Source organism: Paralichthys olivaceus, chromosome 16 (assembly GCF_024713975.1).
Source record: "Paralichthys olivaceus isolate ysfri-2021 chromosome 16, ASM2471397v2, whole genome shotgun sequence".
Classification (NCBI taxonomy): domain Eukaryota; kingdom Metazoa; phylum Chordata; class Actinopteri; order Pleuronectiformes; family Paralichthyidae; genus Paralichthys; species Paralichthys olivaceus.
Genome location: NC_091108.1, coordinates 23,113,023 through 23,135,957, shown reverse-complemented (window position 1 = coordinate 23,135,957; position 22,935 = coordinate 23,113,023). Strand labels below are relative to the sequence as shown.

The window sequence follows — 22,935 nt, the reverse complement described above, 5'->3', positions numbered from 1 at the left end:
TTTGGTCACTTCTATTAATTCTTTATACTCCAAGATAAAATGCCACAACACAATCAAATCATTATATACTGTTATGTAGTTAACATTTAATTTCAGATTGGAAGAACACAGAGCAAACATCTTTTATTTTAAATCGTTTGAATTACAATAAAATTCCTATAATAGAAGCTTGCTTGTGGCAACTGAAGTTAGCAAATGCAGACAATTCACCCCACTTAATGCCACTGTAGTATGTCTCAATGTAATACCCATGTTTACCTAGATAGAGATTATGAGCATTTGCAATATATCACAAAAAAGACTGAAAAATGTATCTGACCCTGCGTGTTGCAGATGACAATTCTGTGTCCAAATCAACATCTGTTTATAAAGATGGACAACACATCACACCCTCCCACTGTAAAAAAATTAAATAAAAATATCCTAGATACACATCATTACACCCACCTGATCAATTGCAAGTCAGTTTCATTGTCGACCAAACTGTTTTCAACATTTTATAACATCAAATAATTAAAACCAAACATATAAGAAACATGAACACTTGAACATACATCAGTGTTATGAGAACTTGCTAAAATGACAGAAACTTGTGGTTCACGTGTGCTATGACTTTTCAGTTAGATCAATGTGCCCACCTGCTAAACTTTTTGGTGGGGTTGATGACCTGTCCTGCAGATAGCAACCAGGGGGCAATCAAGATGTTTTGGCTTCACTTTTGCAATAGTCATTGCTCCTAACTAAACCTTTAATAGTGAATCAGACTTTTTATAATTAGGTCTGTCTTCTAACTAGTTGTGTGTATTAAAAACAATATGTGTATTGCGCATGTGCATAGTTTTACTTAACTCACTTTATTGTAATCTTTTCTAATTTATCTTTTTCTATGTCTGTTAAAGGTTTTAAGAAAGCAATTATCATTAACTGTCCTGAAAAGTACCATTGACTGGAGTACCACTGACAGAGAGAGCGCCTGCTTCAATCTCACAGGGTGGTCTGTCTTTATTTGTTGTCTGCTGTCGTGACAAGTTTTACTCAGTTTGCTCCTCTGAGGCAAACTGCACCCTGTTCTGAGTCAGGTACTGGCTACAAGAGCAAAACGTGTGGTAAAAAGAAGATGAGAGGCCAGCGATATCAGTGGAGATGTAGGGAAGGACCTCTGGAGACGCCTGGTTATAGTAACTGATCTGGAAAAAGAACCACATGATAATAGTTAAAGTTGTCACAATGATATGTGCAAATGTGCAAAAATTTACAGAGCTAAAATTGACATTTGTCTCACCAGAGACATGTTGTTTTTGGTCTCCAGGATGGTAAATCCAGCACACAGAACCTCCCCTCTGTTATATTCTTTAGTCGGAGGGTGAGTTGGCAGAGATACTGAACGCAGAGCAATAACATATGGATCTCTGAGGAGGAAAAAACAAACACTGACTTTTGGAGTGTATGATCTTTGACCTGCTGCTAGGAACTTACAGACAGTCACTCCACACACCCACTGCTACACGGCTTCCTCTTGGAAGCCAATAAGATGAAGTCCTGGAGAATTCCTTCTGCCTGACTGACGGAAGTTGGGGAACCTACAGCACCACGATGAACTGATGGAGTAACCACATGATACAGGAAGTCATCATCATCCACTCTGTGAATCAGCTCACATTTCCTGGTTTAGGAAAGGACACAGAAGCCGCTTTTAGACATGTAGTGAACTACATGTGTTCTACTTAAATTATTCGCAGGGAAGAGTTTCCCTGCTTGTAAAAGCCGAGTAAGCCCATATAAGAATACAGCTGGATACTGTCCAGAGTATCATGAGTAAGTGGCTATCTTGATGTCATTTCTCAAAACAAAAAAGAATACAACAATTGCAGGTTGAAAAAGAGGTGTCATACACAAAAAAGATGCAGAAGACATCAACTTGAAAAAATACGATGAGATTTAAGAGCTTTTGGTGATAAGGGCCTATGCTGGTGACAATGTGCAGACCAAGAAAATACATGATATCTGCAGCGAAATTTATACAATATATCCTGCCTCCTGCATGCCCTACACAGGCACCACTCCTCATCTGACTCTGGAGATTTTCTGTTGTTGTGAAGCCTTCCATGTAAAAGGCAAAGTCCAGTAATGTCCGGACAATAAGTTTGTAAAAATGGCTTGAGAGATGTTGATAGAAATGTAATTTATGTGATATCAAGTGAAAGAATATGAAGCATTTTGTTAAAGGCACAGTTGCACATTTTGGAAAAAGAGTATGCATTTTTCCAAGTACCAAGAGTTAGAAGAGAATGTTAATATCACTTTCATGTCTGCACTATAAACATGAAGCTATAGCCAGAAGCTAATTAGTTTAGCTTAGCATCGAGACTGGATAAAGGGGGAAACATTTAACTTGTTTTATCCAGGTAACAATATTCACCAAGCAGAAACTTGCTTAGTAAATTAAACATTTTATCTCTTTTGAATGATCTCTATAAACGCGAAGCCACCTCAACCCTGATGGATCATACCTTCACCCAGACACTAAATATACATATCAATAATTAATCAAATTGTATTTACAAAGCCCATGATCTGAAAGAATCCAGTGTCCAGACTAAGATTAAGACTCAATTTTGTTCCATCACATTTTGATCAGAAAATGTTTGACACTTCTACATACATACATAATAATGTAAAAGGTTTCTTTTGAGCTGTGCTTCATAGTAGAACATACAGTCCTCAGCAGGCTCTGTATGAACATAAAACAAATATCAAGATTCTTCCCAGCAAATTGTGCAGAAATGTGTAACTGTAACATGTTAAATTATGATGCTCATCAAAATAACAAATGGGAAACTCAGGAGTTATCACCATCTGGTCTGGAAACTGCTCTGCACAGGACTATAGTGATGTACTGTGCTATTAGATTTACAATCCTCACTGGGAAAACTTCTTCTGTTTTTATTAACAACAACAAAACTATCCCTATATTTGAAAATTGCATTGCATTGCAATTGTAGACAAAACATCTCTTTACCATGGAGTATCTGCCTGATCACCATCAGCTCCTTACAACTTAGTACTCCTCTGCAGCTCCTTACATTCTTTGAATTATTGATCTGTTGGATTAGAATGATTTCCTTGCTCTGAGACACTAACACCTGTTTCCTCTAAAATCCTCCATGATCTTTTAAATATGGTTTTCATGCGTGTGTGTGTGTGTGTGTAAAGCAGTACTGATAATGTTTGTCCCAGCTCGGTCTGTCGCTTAGCTCAGCCAAAAGACAAAAGGCTCTTTGAGCAGGAACATCCACCTCTGACTCCACCCTGAAACTCAGCATGGACTTCTCCTCCAGTGTGTAAAGACGAACCTGGGAAAAAAATCTCTTGAATCCTCTAGCTCCTCATGTGGAATAGCAACAAACCTCACATAGAAAAAACAACATTACTCAAGTAGTGAACAGCAGATACCTTGTCTTTCTCAGTACTGAGGCGCCAGTTGTTTCTAGCAGTCAACATCTTCAGAGCAGACACATTGTTATAGCTCAGATACACCTGGAAAACACACACAGATATGCAACAGAAAGCATCACCTACAAACCTACACATCTGGAGCAGAGAACATAATTTTGGTACAAGCCAATACATTTACCGTCAATCCTGTTTTGCTCAAGAGCACAAAAGCAGTGTTTGTAAGATGTAAAGGAGAATGAGCACACTATATCTTGACAGTCACAAATATCACATACTTTTTCCATAGAAAAGCCTAATTTTTTTGTTTTACAAATTAAACATGGTTTCATACACTGACATACTTTTTCAGGTTTTTTAAATTTCGTATGCAAAATTTTGCACATTATGAAAATCCACCTCCAGAGACTCAATTCTTGTTGTTTAGACAGATCATTGATTTTTCACTGTGCTTGATTAATTATAAAGGTTCATTTAATATATTTAGGACAAGTCTAAATACACTTTAGTTTAATTAATAAAGTATTTATGATTCTGATTCTGTTTAACAGCAATAAAAAATGTCCCTGTACCAGGTGCATGGCTCAAAAGGGTTGTACTTAAATAAACTTGGTATTTTAAGCACCATAAACGATATTGCTATTCCCTTTAAAAGTCAGGGGAACTTGTACCTTAAATAATATGGATGCTGGACTGGAAAAAGACAATTAGAAACTAGTAGAGATACTTGGTTACACTGGTTTGGATGTTCTGTGTTCCTTCAGATATCAAAGACTAAAAGTAAACTAATTTTCATTTTAACATACAAAAGTACAAAAGGCAGCAGTGGAGCTTCCTCAAAAGACTCAGAACTGAGACACGGGACATGAGCGAAGCTCACAGAGACACACGAGAGGACACGGAGACACATGGGGGAGGGTCTGAGCTGAGAAGCCACGTTTATGTTTGATTGATGTTAGCTAATGTGTGTAGTGGATAATAAAGATGCTGAAAAGTAACAATACCATATCTGGCTGTGCGAAGCCCCATGTTTGGAGCCATTGTGGCAAAGGATGATGCCACGGGGCTCACCTACCCACATTTCCTCCGATTTCATAAAGGGTTTTACCTACTGTTTAAAATTGACATTGCAGGGGGAGCTGCCAACTGCTGCTGTATCGTTTTCTGCCACAAGGTGGCTATGGGGTACTTCAACTGATTTCCCACCCCATGTTATTCATGTTTTTTACACGATTTTATGTTTATTTTGTCTATGATTATTATGTGAAACACTTGCATGTAATTTCTTTGCTGAAAAATATGTTCTGCAGCAATTTTTGGACAAAAGGTGCTACATGAACTAGTTTGTTATTAGGGCCCGAGCACCGACAGTGCAAGGACCATGCCACCCGATGGACGTGGGGGCACGCTCCGATATCCTTTTGTCGAGTCCCAAACGAACAACTCTTCTTGGGGGTGACGGGCCCGAGCATGACAGTGCAAGGACCCTATTGAAACTGTGTTAATTCTTCTATTTCTTCATAGAAAAGAATTGCTTTTTTGGGAAATTCATCAAACTCAAAAACCACCACCAGGTCTTTCCCAGATGCACATAAAAGCCTCTTGTGACTCTGCCACACTCAACTGGAAGTCTGCCATTTTGTTTTTGAAAATGAAATACAAAATCGTACTCCTCCTAGAGCTTTCATCAGATCAACTTCAAAATCAGTGAGTGTCATCTCAACAACATGGAGATTAAAAGCTGTTAAATGTTTGAGTTGTCGTCACACGGTGTGAAGGTGGCGTGGCATCAAATTCTGATGACTCGCCATCAAAACACAAGGTTGTTGTATCTCAGACATTCATTGTTCAATCTACTCCAAACTGGACGTATGACAACAGTCCTGGCCTGATGACATCTACACAGAAATCTTAAAATCACAGCGCCCCCTGGTGGCAACTGAAAATGTCTATTTTTTACATGTCTTACACTTTGATTTTTCCCTCCCCGTCCATTGACCACAAACATGTCAAACTTTGTCAAAAGGGTCTTGAGACATTGATGATGCACTCATATGGAGACTGTGAGTTTTCATCGATCAGTGTATTCGTGGCGTGGCGTCAAATTTCACCATTCACCCTGAAACACAAAATTGCTGTAACTTCAGTGTACATTGTTCAATCTTCCTCAAATGTCATGTGTGTAACGATGGCTTCTCCCTTTCACTCCCCTGCTCTCTCCTGCTCAGTGTGCTTGATGTTTAATTACTCCTCTGCCTCCTTTAGCAATAACGGTATGTGTAGTAAATGTAGCTTATTCACCAGTATGGAGGCGATGGAGACCATGGAGGGTAAATCTTTAGCTGATGTAGTTAGCCAGTCCCCGCTAGCCGGTGCGAGCCAAGTAGCTGTAGCTTCTCCAGCCCCCCCAGCAGCTCCCGAGCAGCCGGGAAAGCCAGGTCGGCTGGGTGACTGTGTGAAATAAGAAGCGTAGTCCTAAACCGAAGCCCCTGGTTCACCACCAACCTGTTCACGTCTCTGATAAATTTATTCCACTCAGCTACACACCCGCTGAGGAACAAACTCTGATTATTAGTGACTCTATTCTTAGAAACTTGAAATTAGAACCAGCGACCACAGTTAAATGTTTTTCTGGGTGGAGACCAGGAGTCAGAGTCGCAGTCTTACACGCTTCTCTGCAATTCTATTAGAGAAGTCACCTTCATGATATACTTCACCATATCCTATAGAAACTGTGTCTAACCCCCGACCACCTAAAATCATTAAATCAAAAGTAAGCAGGAGAGGAGTACATTCAAACTAATAAAAGTTAACACAACCAATATATCAGTAACAAAAAAAGAAGTATAAAATGCGGTTTATTAAATATCAGGTCACTCAATACAAAATCGTTACTTATTAATGGTGTTATTACTGATCATCAAATCGATCGACTATGTCTGACCAAAATCTGGCTGCAAAATAGTGAATATGTAGGTGAAATGAAGCAATGCCCCCCACCCATACTAATACTCATATTCCTCGAAGCATGGGCAGAGATGCATTTGAAAATCTTAAAATCAGCCTCATCCATCCAAGCCTGAAATCACATAAACCAATTCATCTAGCTATCATATATCGACCACCTGCCCCTTACTCATTTATTTATTTTAATACATGTCAATAACTATGCTTCTTTTTTCTCCCATAGTCTCTCTCTCTCTTTCTGTCTCTCAGGTATCGCTGACTCCAGAACTGCAGGACAACAACTATTATTATTATTATTATTATTAACAACAATACTTTATTGTTAGTAATTAATTATTATAGGAATTGTTGCTGCTATCAACAATAATCAATAACTTCTTTACACTGTTATTGTTTTCATTATATCTAGTCAGAGCTGAGATCTGATGGTGCTCAAGTGTTCCTGGTCTCCCTCACCTCTCTCTCCCACTCTCCTCTTTTCCACCCATCTCCCCTCTCTTCCCCATTTTCCCCTGCTCACCCCAACCGGTCGAGGTAGCTGACGCCATCATTGAGCCTGGTTCTAGAGGTTTCTTCCTGTTAATGAGTTTTCCTCTCCACAGTCGCCAAAGTGCTGCTTATCGTGAGAACTGTTGGGTTTCTCTATATTAAATAAGATGTTAAGGTCTTGACCTTCTCTGTAAAGTGCCTTGAGATAATGTATATTATGATCTGGCAGACTGGCACTATACAAATTTAATTTAATTGAATATAATTACAAACAAAAAAAAAAATATATATATATTGATAGGCAAAACAGGAAGTCGGTTATTTTGATTTAAGTGGCCTTTCTGTTGTATTTGAACAAACTCCTCCTAGAGCTTTAATCGGATCAGTTTTAAATTTAGTGAGTGTCCTCTCAACTTCATGGAGATTCAAAGTTGTCAAAAGATTTAGCGTATGCTAAACAGTGTGTAAGTGATGAATCACCAAAAAAAAGGGATTTATTATAATTCTGTGCTATGTCCAATCAGCCTCAAACCTCTTTCAAATGATCACAGTCCTGACCTGATCAGATCCATATGCAGCACCTGCTGGCGACAGGAAGTTACATGTTTTATACTTTGACACCCTGCACCTGGCTGGTTTACAATATACAGCTCAAATGGGCTCAGAATATTCATAACACCTTCATCGTTAGAATTGTGACTTTTTCCTCAAACGGATTAGCCACAGCGGTCTGGCAAATGTTGATGCATAATGTTTTCAAATCAAGATTGAGCTGTATTTGCTAACTTTTGTCACTAGAGATCAGTGTAAGACCAGGGGCCAACGCTTCCTCCTCAGAGCTGTAGAGAATTCTCTCTCCTGTTCTTCACATTGTTAACATTTGTGTTGAAAACTCTATTAAACCTACTGATGTGTGTCAATTAATATTGAGAGACAACTTTAGTTCATGTTAAGAGTAAGATGGCTTAAAAAAAGCTCTTTCATCATTTTAATAGAATCTGGTGCAGGACAAACCATCTTAATGTGTTATTATATTATGCAGTATATATATGCTCGCATTGCACAGCAGAATTTTTTTATGATGGTAATGAAACAGACACCATTGCTATTTTTAAATACCCTGGGATGCTGTATTACCCCCCCACTACACAGAGCTATTATTAATGTGTATTTTAATGTACAACAACGGCACGTAATTGTCAATATCTAATCATGAGTGATGTATGAGCTATTTCATTAGTTTGATATATTATGTTTATAATTTGTCATTTTTATATTTATATTTTTAGATAGTATTCAAAATAAATGTAGCAGGTGTGTTAATGAGGGGGAATACCAGGAAGCGACATGTTTTTTTTAGCAGCACATGAAGATAGGTTGCAGGAGAAGCACATGTATTTTTATTAATATAAATAGTATTATATAATATAATTAATAATCCTGAACGTGAATTTTGCGTGGACAATGGACTTCTTTAATTGTCTGAGTACAACCCAAATGAACTGGCACCAGTTTATTTAAACATCTTTTCACAGATTACTACAAGTCATTACAAGTCTCTGTGGTTGTCTGACTCGGTGCGCGCCGACAGAGCCACTATGCGACTATTAGAAAGGAAATGGCTGCTCACCTATCAGTCTCTTCTCTCCTCCTTCTTTGCCTCTATTTCTGCAGCCAAAAGCTATTTTTATCAAACAAAAATACAATCTTCCTTTTCCAACCCCAAAAAACTCTTTTCAATCTTTTCCAACCTCCTTGACCCCCCCATTTCCACTTCGCCTTCTGCCCTTCTACCAAGCCACTTTTTAAACTATTTTACAAAAAAGATAGATGACATACGATCATCCTTCAACTTACCTTCTGAAACTACCCCTCCATCAACAACATCTTCACCTTCTCATTCCTCTTTCTCCCCCCCTTTTCCCATTCAAGTTCTTACCCTGGTGGCAACTTCCGCCCGCCCAACCATCTGCCCCCTTGAGCCTATTCCTTCTCACACTTCTCACTTCCCTGTCAACCCACTGTTTCCCTAACTCTCTTAAGGATGCAAGAGTAAACACTCTTCTCTTGAACGTGCTATCTTTAATCAACTCTCATCCTATCTTCACAAGAACAACCTTCTTGAGCCTCACCATTCTGGTTTCAAGGCAGGCCACTCGACTGAGACTGCTCTCCTTGCTGTCTCTGAGCAATTCACACTATTAGAGGAGCCTCTCTTTGATCTGTGGTCATCCTTCTAGACCTTTCTGCTGCATTTGACATGGTGAATCACCAGATCCTTATTTCCTCCCTTCAGGATCTGGGTGTCTCAGGCTCTGCACTCTCCCTGTTCTCCTCCTACCTCAATGATCAACCGGGTAACTTGGTGAGGATCTGTGTCAGAACCTTGTCCACTCACTACTTGGGTCCCTCAAGGTTCTGTCATGGGTCCCCTCCTTTTCTCTCTCTACACCAACTCTCTCGGCTCTGTAATTCACTCATATGACTTTTCCTACCACAGCTACACAGATGACACCAAACTAATCCTCTATTTCCCCAATCTGAAACACAGGTAGCATTCATAAATCTCTGCTTGTCTGAATGACATCTCTCAGTGGATGTCCGCACACCACCTGAAAATCAACATTGACATGACCAAGCTACTTTTCTTTCCAGGGAAGGGCTCTCCCACCCATGACCCTACTATCACCATCGTCAACTCTATGGTAGCTCCCACCCAGACCGCAAGGAACCTGGGTGTGACACCTGACAATAAACTCTTCCTTACCGCCTACATTGCTGCAACAACCCGCTCGTATAGATACATGCTGCGCAACATCCGGAGAATACATCTCCTTCTCACTCAGAAGGCTGCACAAGTTCTAGTCCAGACTCTTGTCATCCCATGCCTAGACTATTGCAACTCCCTCCTGGCTGGTCTGCCTGCTAGTGTCAGCTAACCTCTGCTCCTCCACTCCCTTCACTGGTTACCAGTGGCTGTCCGCATCCGTCTCAAGACACTAGTACTTGCATATCATGCTGCGAATGGATCAGGCCCAGTCTACATTCAGGACATGGTTAAACCACACTCCAGCACGTCCACTCCACTCTGCATTGGCCATTCAACTTGCTGCTCCCTCAGGGCGAGGGACAGCTAGGCACTCAACGAAATCATAACCGTTTTCTGTCCTGGCTCCTAAATGGTGGAACAAGATCCTCATTGACATCAGGACAGCAGAAAGTCTACACATCTTTCGACTTAAGACACATCTCTTCCGACTACAACTTGGTTAAGAAGATGATGTCTAATAACCATCACCAACTCTGGTGTTTGTATAAAAAAAAATATGAAAACAAAAAAAAAAGTTTAGTTGCAATTATATACTGCACTTACATGTAGCACTTGTAGTTTGGCTTTTTTGAAGACTAATTGTAATTGCATGATTCTTGCTGGTCTGGGTTTGTACTCTCATGGTAGAATGCACTTGTAATAAAATGTAATGTTATTTGAGTGATTTAGAACCTTTTTACTCACCTGGTTTCTGGGGTCCCAAGGTACAGATAGAGGGACCTCACCCTGCTTACGAGAAATTATATACTTCCTGAAACAAGAGATATTAGAAGCATTTTGATACTGTGAGGTGACTGGCACATGACAGTTTCATTGAAACTTAGGAAAAACAAACCTTTGATCTAATGATCTAAATAAACTTAAACCCTGTCTGGCATTGGCCTAAAGAATTATACAGTTTGCCCACAGCTTTAAAAGAGCTCCACTAGCAGCACTGTAGACCAAAGACCAAAACATGTTTTGTGAAGTAAACATGACTTTGACCTTTGACATTTGACCAAACAAATCTAGTTATTTAATTATTAAATTCCTCTATTGTAATTTTCCAGTAGTGGCCTGCTTGAGCTGTCATTATGAGAAATGTACAACACAAGATGAGATGCGCAAAGCCAGGACATCTGGGTTAAAGTGACTGGAATTATCCAAATTCATGATTCAACATCATTGATTTATTACTAAATAAATGTGATGGTTTTTGTTTGTGTGAAGAGCGACTGAGACAGGTAGACACAGGAGAGAAGTTCGTCCCGCAGATTACAACTGTGTTTTGGGTTTCGTTGTTAAGATCAGTTCAACTCGTGAGTGATTACAAAAGAGCAGAGGAGCAGAGTCTCTTATTGCACTGCGTAATGTGCCTGGATGCAGTGGCACTGCCAAGAGGGGCGCTGTCAGAGCGGCGCTGCCAGAGGGGCCACCTAGATACAGTTAAGGCTATAATCAGACAATCCTTGGTGCATTGATGTGAAATAGTCAAAATAATGGCACCACTATTGATTTTATTATGTATTCTTTTTTTTGTACCATGTTCACAAGAATGAGATGGAAAGACAACCTAAAAAAATAATGTCTTGGCATAAATAAGTTAGTCACTTTTATGTTTTTTTTTTTAACATAAGACTAAAATGAATACTATTATGTGCTTGTTACAGAAATGTATATATAGCCTACCTGTCTAATCTGATCTTCTTCCTGGCTATGGCTTCTTGAAACCTCCTCTCCCCCTCCTATTAATGATAGACAGAGAGAAGAACACACAAAAAGAAGCAGTTTAGCACATTGTTGTGTTGTTATCAAAATGGGGCATGGTGAGTTGGGGGATTTACAAAAGATCACATCTTCAGTGGCTACATCCCACATTATCCATCGACCATTAGACCCAAGATGATTAGTAACATTTTCTCAGAGCCTGAGCCATACAGTGTGGTTGTGGCTCTTAATTTTATTTGCTTCTTCCTAAGCATTCCTTATGTTTAAAATAAGTACAAGTCTTAGTTGTTATTCTTTTACTGTAAAAATTGCATCATTGAGAAAACACTATAGCTACTTCCAAAAGGCAAACCAGCACATTTCCCACCAAATGTCACATATGCTGCTACTCTTGTCTGGTTTGGTTGAGTGATTTTTTACTATTATCTTTCAATGAATATAATAACCTCTAAATAAAGTAGAATTCACCCCGCAGCTGAATTGTATCAATACCAATGTAATAAAAGCTGTGTCAACGAACAAAAAGTTGCTCCTTCAAAGCTTTATTGTGTCCTAGTCATCAAATATTATTATCACTTGTCAAGTCAATTCAGTTTTATAGCTCTGATCTTTGTTCAACCAAACCCTCATAACTCTTCAATCCCATCTCTTTGAAACTAGTGTCACGGGTTACATCAGGGCAAATCCCTAGCTGTGTGTACTTTCAGCTTATTATGGTGGTTTTCTGGTCTGCAATTGTATCCTTCCAGTTCAGGTTCCATTATAGTATCAATGTTGTGTTTACAGCCTGGTACTCAGCCTCTTATTGGCCAAATATGTTTAATGTTTAATTCAATTCAAATTTAATGTTCCTCTCAGGAGCGTTGAAAAAAACACTTTAAACTGGACAGAGTAATATGGATTTACTCTTTCCTTATCTCACAATGCAAGGCAACAATAAAACTATAACCACTGCCAACAGGTGGTTAAATAAATAAATTATTAAATGAATGAAATCGTAAAAAAAAAGAATCAATTACTTACTGATTTTACAACTGATTGGATATGCATTTGTAAGATTTGAATTCAAAACAAGTATTGCCTTAAGTATAAACTTGGAAAAACCTAATGGAAGACATTATATTAAGTAAAGACATACAACATTCTTTTCCTCAGCCTTGTTTGTTACATATGCAAGTCAGAACACATTTTGTTTGTCATCACTTGCTTAGAGTCAGTAGAAATTTATTATTTTTCATGCCACCACAGAAAACTGCAACCTCAACAGACACTACAGAGAATAATGAATGGTGCTTTTCAGAATCACAGGATTATGTGCATGACTCTATCTGTAATATGACTATAGTTCATTATGCTGCTCAACTCACTAGGGGTTCAGGTCGTAACCATGGCAGCATACATGGCTTCCTGTGGTCATCAAGCACCTCAAAGGTCATGAAGGCTGAGTTTATGTGTCTGTTGGGTCCCTCCTCCTGGTAGGCCTCTGCTCGCACCCCCACCTCCATGCTGCAGGACACGTAAAATACTTATCTTGACCTGTTTTTCACCATGTGGATCAGTTCTACCTTCTGACTTGTGTATACAGTGATACCTGTTTTTAAAGGCGTTGTTGACTATAGACCTCAGCAGCAGGTTGTCTCCAACTTGAGAAGGACCTCTGAAAGTGAACATGTCAATGGTGCGAAGAGTCGGATGTGCCTGACACAGACGACTGTATAAAGAGAAGATCCAACAAGATAAAAAAGAAGATTTGAGGACACTGTCATGTACTGGTAAGAATGAATGGATTTAATCCAAGCTAAATTACATCAGTGGTTCGCAAACTATTTCAACCTCACTCCTACATGTGAAATTTATAAATCTAATGCAACGAGAATACATTTTAGTAAAGTAAAGGTAAGATTAAATCATATTCATATACATTAATTCTGTTTCCAGTACACAAGTTTGCCTTTCTGTTTGCTGGAAAACAGGGTTAGTAGAAAACAGCATGCTAATCTATCAACAATTTCAGCTGCCATATTTCAAAGTGCAAAGTAAGCTTTTCCTTTTGATGAACACATTTATGTCCAACACCCAGGTACATATGTGACTGAGCGTGTGTTTGGCTATTAATGTGTGTAACCTCTGTAACTCTGGTGGCATTTTGCGAGTGACTGTACCTGGCAGCAATCGTAGCTACATTCACCATCCAGGCCATGATCTGTCCTCCAAATGTATTCACCTGGTATCAGATAAACACAAGGGAGATTAGTCAGTGACAGTTCCAAAAATGACCCCTCAACACAATAACACAAAACTGATGAGACATGAGGTTTGTGAGTAAAAGCCTTCGTTTTGACAGAACATTGGATGTTAAAATTGTTGCACAACAGATAGATAGATAGATAGATAGATAGATAGATAGATAGATAGATAGATAGATAGATTACTTTATTCATCCCCGGAGGGAAATTAAGTCGTCATAGCAGCTGGTATATTTGAATACAATAAAATACAATACAATAGAATAAAAAATAAAATATTGAGGTAGAAAGAATAAAAACAGAAACACAAGATGAATAGGTAGATAAGATAACGTGCAGTGGCAATATGATGGTAATAGTACTGATGATATGATGGTAATGTTATTGTTAGACAGTATATAAAAATAGTAGTACAGTATATATATATACAATATAACATAATATATATTTATATAGATAGTAATTATACCAATATAATAGCAGTATATAGTAATAATGGCAGCAACAGTATATATAATAATAATAATAGTAGTAGTAATAATATAATAATAATAACATGTACATGTATAAATATGTGTATATAGACTTATATATACGAAGAATATACAGAGAATATACAGAGTATGATATAATATGATATGATATATACTATATAGTAGGGTATAAATATAAGTACTTGACTATACAATAGATTATATAATATACTATGAGTGTAAGAATATGTAGACAGAGTGTGCAAAAGACAATATTATTGTATAAAATGGTCTGTAATATCAAAATGGTTTAAATTAACACATATCACAGAAGTAAATGTTCCAGTATATGGGGCGGAGTGTAGTACAGGGTACATGGTGCAAAGGTGACAGGTATATTAGTGCAGTTCTGTGATGGTGGCTCTGACAGAGGTAGATGAGTTATAGAGTCTTATTGCGGTTGGGAGGAACGATTTCCTGTATCGCTCCTTAGAGCAGCGGGGTTGAATGAGCCTGTGGCTGAAGCTGCTCTTTAGCTTGTCCAGTGTTTTGTGGAGGGGGTGAGAGGGATTGTCCATGATTGCCAGCAGTTTTGCCTGCATCCTGTTCTCCACCACCTCCTCCAAGGTGACAAGCTTAGAGCCAACCACAGACTCCGCTTTCCTGATGATTTTGTTCAGTCTGTTGGCGTCCTTTGTCTTGATGCCCGCACCCCAGGACACCACAGCAAAGAAGATGGTGCTCGCCACAACAGACTGATAGAACATCTACAGCATCTTGTTGCAGACATTGAAGGACCTGAGCCTCCTCAGGAAGTAAAGCCGGCTCAGGCCCTTCTTGTAGACGGCCTCTGTGTGGGTGGACCAGTCCAGTCTATTGTCCAGTGTGATACCCAGGTACTTGTATGCAGGTACCACCTCCACATCCGTCCCACTGATGCAGACAGGAGAGGGCAGGGGCTTGTTCCTCCTGAAATCCACCACCATCTCCTTCGTCTTCGCCATGTTGAGCTGCAAGTGGTTCTCCCCACACCACTTCACAAAGCGGTCCACCAGGTCCCTGTACTCAGCCTCCCCCCCGCCCTCAACACACCCCACAATGGCCGTGTCATCAGAGAACTTCTGCAGATGACACGACTCAGTGCAGTGCTTAAAGTCAGCAGTGTATGTGGTGAAGAGGAAGGGGGACAGTACAGTTCCCTGGGGGGCCCCGATGTTACTGATCAGACGATCAGACACACAATTCTGTAATCTCACAAACTGTGGTCTGCCCGTCAGATAGTCATCGACCCAAGTGATGAGGGGAGCACTCACCTGCGTGCCCTCCAGTTTGGCCTTCAGCAGTCTGGGCTGGATGGTGTTGAAGGCGCTGGAGAAATCGAAAAACATGATCCGGACTGAGGTGTTGGGTCTGTCCAGGGAGGAGTAGGCTTTCTGCAGCAGGTAGATGATTGCATCATCAACCCCAACATGGGGCTGATATGCAAACTGCAGGGGGTCTTGTGATGGGCACACCAGCGGTCTGAGGTGTGCCAATACCAGTCTCTCCATGACCTTCATGATATGAGAGGTCAGTGCCACCGGCCTGTAGTGCTCCAGTGCAGCAGGACGTCCTTTTTTGGGCACTGGGACCAGGCAGGATGTTTTCTAGAGCACTGGCACTCTCTGAAGGTGTAGGCTCAGGTTGAAGAGGTGCTGGAGAACTCCACAGAGCTGGCTGGAACATGCCTTCAGCACACGAGGGCTGATGTGGTCCGGTCCAGCAGCTTTCCTCTGTTTGAGCCTCTCCAGTTCTCTCCTCACCTGGCTGGCTGTGATGTGTAGTCCAGACTGGGGGGTAGGGGATGTCAGTGGTGGGTTTGAGGGTACAGTGGTCTTTTATTGTTTTTAATATATGGTGCTTAATTTTTTAACAATGGGATTAACTTTTGGCGCTGGTAAAACAGAAGACGAAACCTCATACACTTAATAAAAAGACAGATACACAAATGCATCACCTGATGGTTAGCATGTGGGGGTAGAACCAGCTCAACACTCTCCACCTTGGTCTTCTCTGCTGCCACTGCATTGTCTACTGCTGAGTTAACTGTGACACACAAGCATGTATGCATGCACACACACACACGCACACATGCACGCGCACGCACACACACATGCACGCACGCACACGCACGCACACGCACGCACGCACACACACACACACACACACACACACACACACACACACACACACACACACACACACACACACACACACACACACACACACACACACACACACACACACACACACACAAAGGTTAATAAAGATGATCACTGCAGTTTTAATGACACCATACTAACATTGGTGGAAATTTTTTAGGACTGTTTTTAGCATAGGATTAATTCACATTTGGTGCCCTGGTGTGTATCTGGTTTACCAGGAATGTGTGTGTGTGTGTGCGACTGAGTTAAGTGTGTGTGCATGTGTTTGTTTATGTTTGTGTGTGCTTGTATGTGAAGACACAACAGTGTGGCTAACTGTTTTTAATAGCTTAAAAGCATTGATAGAATTTGTACAAGCCTTCAAACGAACAACCTCAAGCAAAGTGACCGTTTTAAAGCCTTGATACTCATACTTAGTAATCAATTGGAGGCCTTAGCAACAGGTTCAACAGTGACTGTACCTGCACACTTTTTTGAGCTGTAAATGGAAGTATATGTTCCTTGATGAAATACAGAAATGCTTTAATATCACATTTATTACAAAATTTATTTAAAAAAAATATTTTTATTTATTGGTCAAATAGGCTCATAACACCACCCAGTGTTACAACCCATTTTGGACCAATGCTAACCTAGAGTCAACCGTTTGGGATGTCTCTACTTCACGACATTTATATAAAGTAGATATGAAAAAGTTAACAACCTCTAATTTAAGGTGGTCGCCAGCAGTGACTGATATTGAGTTGGAATCTGGAAAGCTGCGCTCATTCCCAAGTCCATCTCTTTAGAAGGCAATACGTACTGAGTTCTAAAGGCATTTTTGGAATTTCCAGGAAGAGGGAGTTCAGACTTAGGGATGAGGTTACACCATAATGAAGTCTGCTATCAAGTGTAACATAGAAATGTAGATCACACCTACCCTGCTGGATCGAGCCATGGGACAGCAGATCTCTGATGATGTCATCATGTACCATCCTCACCCTCCGTCTCTCAGCTGCTACGCTGTATTCAACCTGCTCTTTCTGAGTCTGAGGTACAATGGGCTTCAAGATCATCTGTAGGGGTAGCATCAGTAAATGTGACCATTGACTGTATCAAACACGAAAACACACACGCCTCATCCCACACATTTTTAGATGCTAGGAAGGTTCACACAACAGCCAGTTACCTTTTTTCCAGTGTTTGTGCGCTGGGTTACAAAAGTGGCATAAGCATGACAAACTCTCCAGTGACGGTCAGTGAACAGGTCCTCACAGCTCACTTGTATACCCACCTGACATGGAATATGTAAAAATGAATGGTCGGGACATAAGTATTGTATTTTGGGGTAATACAAATTCCAAGCTTGGCTGTAAAACAACACTATATAACAGGTACATAATGTGAACTTATCTGACCTCCATACTGGTGTTAAAGGCTCTGTTGACCTTTGCTTTGATGTTCACCACTTGACCCACACTGAACAAAGACACATAAAGTACAAGAATATGAAAATACACTGTACATACACATCCACACAATCTAGGCATTTAGAAGGACCCACACTTGTGTACACACTTACCTGATGGTTTGTTCAAAGTGGATGTCATCCATCGAAGCAGTGACACAGGGACTTCCAGCATGTCGCTCAGCTGCTCATATGAAACAGAGATATTTCACATACTGATTGTCTGGACTGTGGTTACACCACACAGTGGACACACTCTCCACTATATAATAAAAGCATTTCAACACAACACCACATGACAAATATTCTCTTTCTCTCACACACGCACACCTCACCTGAGAGGCAGGCAGTGGAGTCCATCCACTTGAGCAGTTGTCCCACGCTCAGCTCCTGACGATGGTTACTGTGACATGGCATCACTATCTGACTCATTTTCACCTCTGTGGGGTTCAGACTCTTTCCTTCTTCTTCCTCTTCCTCCTCTTCCTCCTCATCTTTCACCAGACCACCTGACATTCTAGAACTCATCTTTAAACCTGGGGGAAGTGGTAGAATGAATTTAGGCCTGTCTTGTTCATCAGATTTTTATTTTATATAGATTTTATTGAAGAGAATGGTCAGTACAGTATCAGAATACAACACAATAAATGTCTCCACCTTCCATTTTCGTAGTGAACAAAGTTCCCGATCAATTCAAACCATAGTGCAAGTGTACACATATAGGAAGTCAATGCCTGACTATGTAACTTAGTCAATAATGTCAAATATATTAAATTAGCATAGCAGAATCAAAAGAAATAAATAAACAAACAAACAAACAAAACAAAACAGACAAAAAACAAAAACAAATAAAAATAGAGGGAGACCGATTAATCAGTTAAATCGGTCTCCGGTCAGTAGTTCCTGACACCTAGGACGCTGCAACAGGAGTTGAGTATCGTTAAAAAACTGAAGTCACAGGGTTAGAGCACAGATGTCCCTAACGTGTGTTTGTTTGTGGCAGGCAGACAGTGAGGTATGGTGAGGAAAGTAAAAAAAACACTACAGTGACATTTCTCCAGGGGAGAGCTAGTTAACATAATTGATCAGCGGCTTCCAATGAGAATCAAATTTATCAGAGGAATCTCTGAGTGTGAACTTTATTTTCCTCAAGTTTTAAGAGGAACAGAGTATCGCACAGCCAGGCCTTAAATGAGGGTGGTAAGGGCGATTTTCACAAAAGCAGAATCTTCAAACGGGCATTCGGGCAATCAGAGAAGTAATGACATTAGCCTGAGTCGCCGTCGCTTTGATTTCATCAGGGGGTCTGCCAAAAATAGCCATATGAGGGGACGGACAGATCCTCAGCCACAAAACCCTTGGGATTGTATCAGAAAAAGACTGCCAGAAGTTGGACAATTTGGGGCATGACCAGAACATATGGGTCAAGTCACAAGGGGTCTGTGAACATCTATTGCATCCCTCATCTAATCTGCCCGGGTAGATCTTGGCAAGCCTGGCCCTACTGTAGTGAATTCTATGTAATACCTTGAAATGTATTAGGCTAAGTCTAGCGCTACTGGTGGAAGAATTGACCACTCACAAGGCTTTTTCCCAGAAGTCATCCGACAAAGAAATCTGCAGTTCTTCTAACATCTGACCCTAATTTTGTTAACCACAGAGTCTATAGATGGAGATAGGAGGTTATAAAAATAAGAGATATGTCAATTTAAAGGTGGTGCGCAATTGTTCAAAACTTGCAAATAAGCCACTTATGTACATATCACTCAAGCATCGGAGGCCATTCCTATCAAAGGGAGGGTCAATTTTAGCAGGCATGAATAAATAATTATTACAAATAGGAGTTGTCTGAGGGAGAGTAAGATAGCCGGAGTGACGCCTAATTTGTGCCTAGATTTTCAAGGTGCCAATCACTATAGGATTAGATGTGAAACTTGGTGGGGAGAAAGGAAGGCTACTATAAACCAGGGCCTGAAGCGAGGAAGAGGGACATGACTTACCTTCGATCTGGCACCAGTCACTCTGAGCTGAGGTGAACCATAGCATAACCTTATGGGCATTTGATGACCAGCAGTAACCAATAAGACTAGGTTACCTAAGCTTGTTTTGTCAGATTAAAGAAAATTAAAAGTGAAATGCTTAAGTCATCAATCTGCCCAGAAAATCATCTCGAGTGACAGCAGGCGACATGCTGACATTTCAACATTAACCATGAAGGTAAAGAGCCAGCGCAGTAACTTTTCTATTTTATCCTTCCTTTGAAATGCAATGTCCTCAATCCATGAGTCACCAGGTCACATCAGTTGAGTGTTCACATGACAATGATTGCGACATGCTGTAGTTTAGCTTCCTGTACAATGATTCATTTTCAGTTGAATGTTTCTTTTCTTTAAAAGCTGATTTGTTTTCGTCACAAGCTTAACCTACAAACACAGTGTCGAGGCAGTATTAGTTAGGCTCTAATATGTGTAAAGATGTGGAAAACATGGTAATGAATGTGTCATTGACAACGTTGTTACAGGCGCGGCACCGTGTGTGTAGCTACAGGTAACATACTAGACACATTTAAATATACATACTGACATTTCAGCTCCAATATTATGATGAATGTTGGTTGATCTACGCTAAAACCCCTCAATCCTCAAATCAGTGTCAGCTCTCCTGAGTTCAGAGTATAGCTTACTTCATTTTGCATGACAGTCTGACTCTTATATTGATGGAAGTAAATACAGGACACATGCAGAGCAGCGGTTGACATCAACAGCACAACTTCTGACAGCAGCAGTGAACTGGTCGTTAACCCAAACCTACTGAAACCCGACGCTACTAAGCTATGCTAACCATTAGCTAGCCACGTAACTTAATGTTTGCTAACTTACTTCAAAAGTCTCCCAAAGCTCTCTAGTTAGTAGCACAAAAGACAAGTTATAGTCTGTAGTAACCATCATGCACACACATAACTAGCTGTGTTAGCTAGTTCAAGTGGTTGCTAATCTTAGTGCCATCTCGCTTAGTAAAAAGTAACATTAAGCTCTTTACCTTTAAGATTATTTACACACATACAGCTGGCAATTATGTCAAGTCAAACATACACAGCATGATCTGTCAAATGTTATTCCGGTGATCCCTTTCACATTAAAAGCCTTGGTAGCCTACTGTGCTGGTGTCTACATTGTCAGAGGAACCAGCCAAATGTGAAAAAAATAGGGTTAAGGGGACACTGCAAAACTAAGTGGTAAAAAAGTATGTTAAATAACATTTGAAAGTTTGGTATGATTTTATAACCTGCATGAGCCTCCTGAAATTGAAGATATAGATATATATACACTTCAGCATCACAATTACTCCAAATAAACGGGGGGAATGGAACAAACTACAACAAGAATTAAGAATATAACAATAAGTTAAAAAGGAAAAAAATAGATTTACAGCAAAACAATTGGACAACCAGTCTGAAACTTTAGAGTGGTAAAGGCAAAGCACACTACTTCCGGTATTTGTATTTTATAACTTTGGAAAACTCTACAAAGTTGTTTTCATTTTGGAAACAACTTTGATAAACCCTGACAAAGATCTTACTCACCTGATTATGGTCACCTGTGAGTGTGTGTGTAGTGATCGTCTTCTGGCTGCTCTTCGTCTGTGTGTCTGTGAGTGTCTGTGAGTGTGTGTGAGAGCGTGTGTTTGTGGGCGTGTATCGACTTTACGTAACTAAGTTGTGATCCACCCTATGGCTCCATCTCACCAGGTTAACAGTCAGCTTGCACAACAAGGGCTACACTTTTTATAAATTGAATGCCACATTATAATTGAAATGGAAAACGAAGTGAATGGTTTGATTATTTCCTCTTTGATGAAACATGAATGAAAAGAAAAGGAATTTATATGAATTGATCATAACAATGGCAATTTAACACAGTGAGTCAATAGCAGATTCCTATTCTGTTTATATGCACATTATAGGGGATTTTTTTATTACTGCAGAGTAATTAGACTAAAGGAATTATTATTCTCTGGAGAACATAGTTATGTCAGACTTGTTTCACCATTCTCAACCAGTCATAACGTGTTTCACAGCCCATCCAGGATGCTGTCACTTTTTCTCCCAAAGAATTGTTTTCCTCACTGAGCTAGTCCTCACATGTCCTCCATGGACACAGCGAACGCTGGATGTCTAAACATATCTGCAGGAGACTGTCGGGAATGGATCAGAGCCATTTCCTAGGTGGACTGATAAAAAAGCATGATGTGAATTATGAATGAGAGCTTGTAGAGGACAGGGTTGATTTGCACTGTAATATGCCATTTCTAACATTTACTATGTTATGTTAGTGTTTGCAGGCTGCATTTGTGTCATGATTTAGGAAGCACTGGATTATTAACACAATATTATCATGTGCGTATATAGCAAAACTGAATCTGATTAGCATTAATAGAATAACTTAATCTTCATTTTATGTACTTGGAATTACTTTATCCAATTAGAATTATCGCACTGCGGTTGTATGCCACCACCAACCCGTTCAGTTTTCTGTTAACATATCTTCTATATTCTACATTATGTTTTTCCAGGTTCATATGTCACCATGAAAGGTAATCAATTAATCTTTGAGTCCAAGTGACAAATTAAGTTAAAAAAATTCCCTCAAGTAGTCTTGAGATATCACTTTCAAGAGGCCAAAAACATTATTTGAGGCCACCATCACCTTGACCTTTGACCTTCAAATTCTAATTAGGTAATCCGTGAGACAAATTAAATTGTGCCAGATATAATGAAATTCCCCTATAGAAGTCCTGATATGTCACATTCACAGAAACGTGAGGTCACTGACCCCTTACCTCCAGGCACCAAAATCTAATCAATGCATATTTGAATCAAAGTGAACGTTTGGCAGTGGCCCACTGAAATCACATTACAATTAAACAATAAATGTATGTATTCTAAATAAGCGCTAAGGAGCACTTCTGTCAACAGGTGAAAAACCTTACCCCATTTGAAATTATAAATGACATACACTTTTATTAGACAATTGTTTACTCAGAAAGATTTTCGAAAGAAAATGATCAGGTCTTTAGAGTTTAAGTAAAACGTGTAACTAAAATATTAATATTTATTTAA

General features: G+C 39.8%; 1 protein-coding gene across 16 annotated transcripts; it reads right to left on the bottom strand.

Moving 5' to 3' along the window:
* Positions 1 to 5: 5 nt before the first annotated feature.
* Positions 6 to 22,282, bottom strand: LOC109645005 (acyl-coenzyme A thioesterase 11-like). Of its 16 annotated transcripts, none has more exons than XR_011238752.1 (19): positions 21,400 to 22,282; positions 18,152 to 18,352; positions 17,931 to 18,000; positions 17,767 to 17,827; positions 17,538 to 17,642; positions 17,289 to 17,424; positions 16,162 to 16,250; positions 13,609 to 13,670; positions 13,038 to 13,157; positions 12,814 to 12,952; positions 11,408 to 11,463; positions 10,424 to 10,490; positions 5,755 to 5,904; positions 3,454 to 3,537; positions 3,220 to 3,353; positions 2,667 to 2,731; positions 1,496 to 1,663; positions 1,283 to 1,409; positions 6 to 1,187 (listed from the first exon to the last, which is right to left on the bottom strand). XR_011238752.1 is itself a non-coding variant. In XM_069511100.1 (18 exons), exons 2-18 carry the CDS (start codon positions 18,342 to 18,344, stop codon positions 1,032 to 1,034), a joined length of 1,917 nt encoding a protein of 638 aa, XP_069367201.1. In that variant the 5' UTR covers positions 18,345 to 18,352; positions 21,400 to 21,746; the 3' UTR covers positions 6 to 1,031. The 16 variants fall into 16 exon arrangements, 9 of the variants coding, with proteins under 9 accessions (XP_069367201.1, XP_069367198.1, XP_069367197.1 ...); XR_011238751.1 differs by lacking the exon at positions 21,400 to 22,282 and adding an exon at positions 20,856 to 20,948; XR_011238749.1 differs by lacking the exon at positions 21,400 to 22,282 and adding an exon at positions 19,817 to 20,938.
* Positions 22,283 to 22,935: the final 653 nt, after the last annotated feature.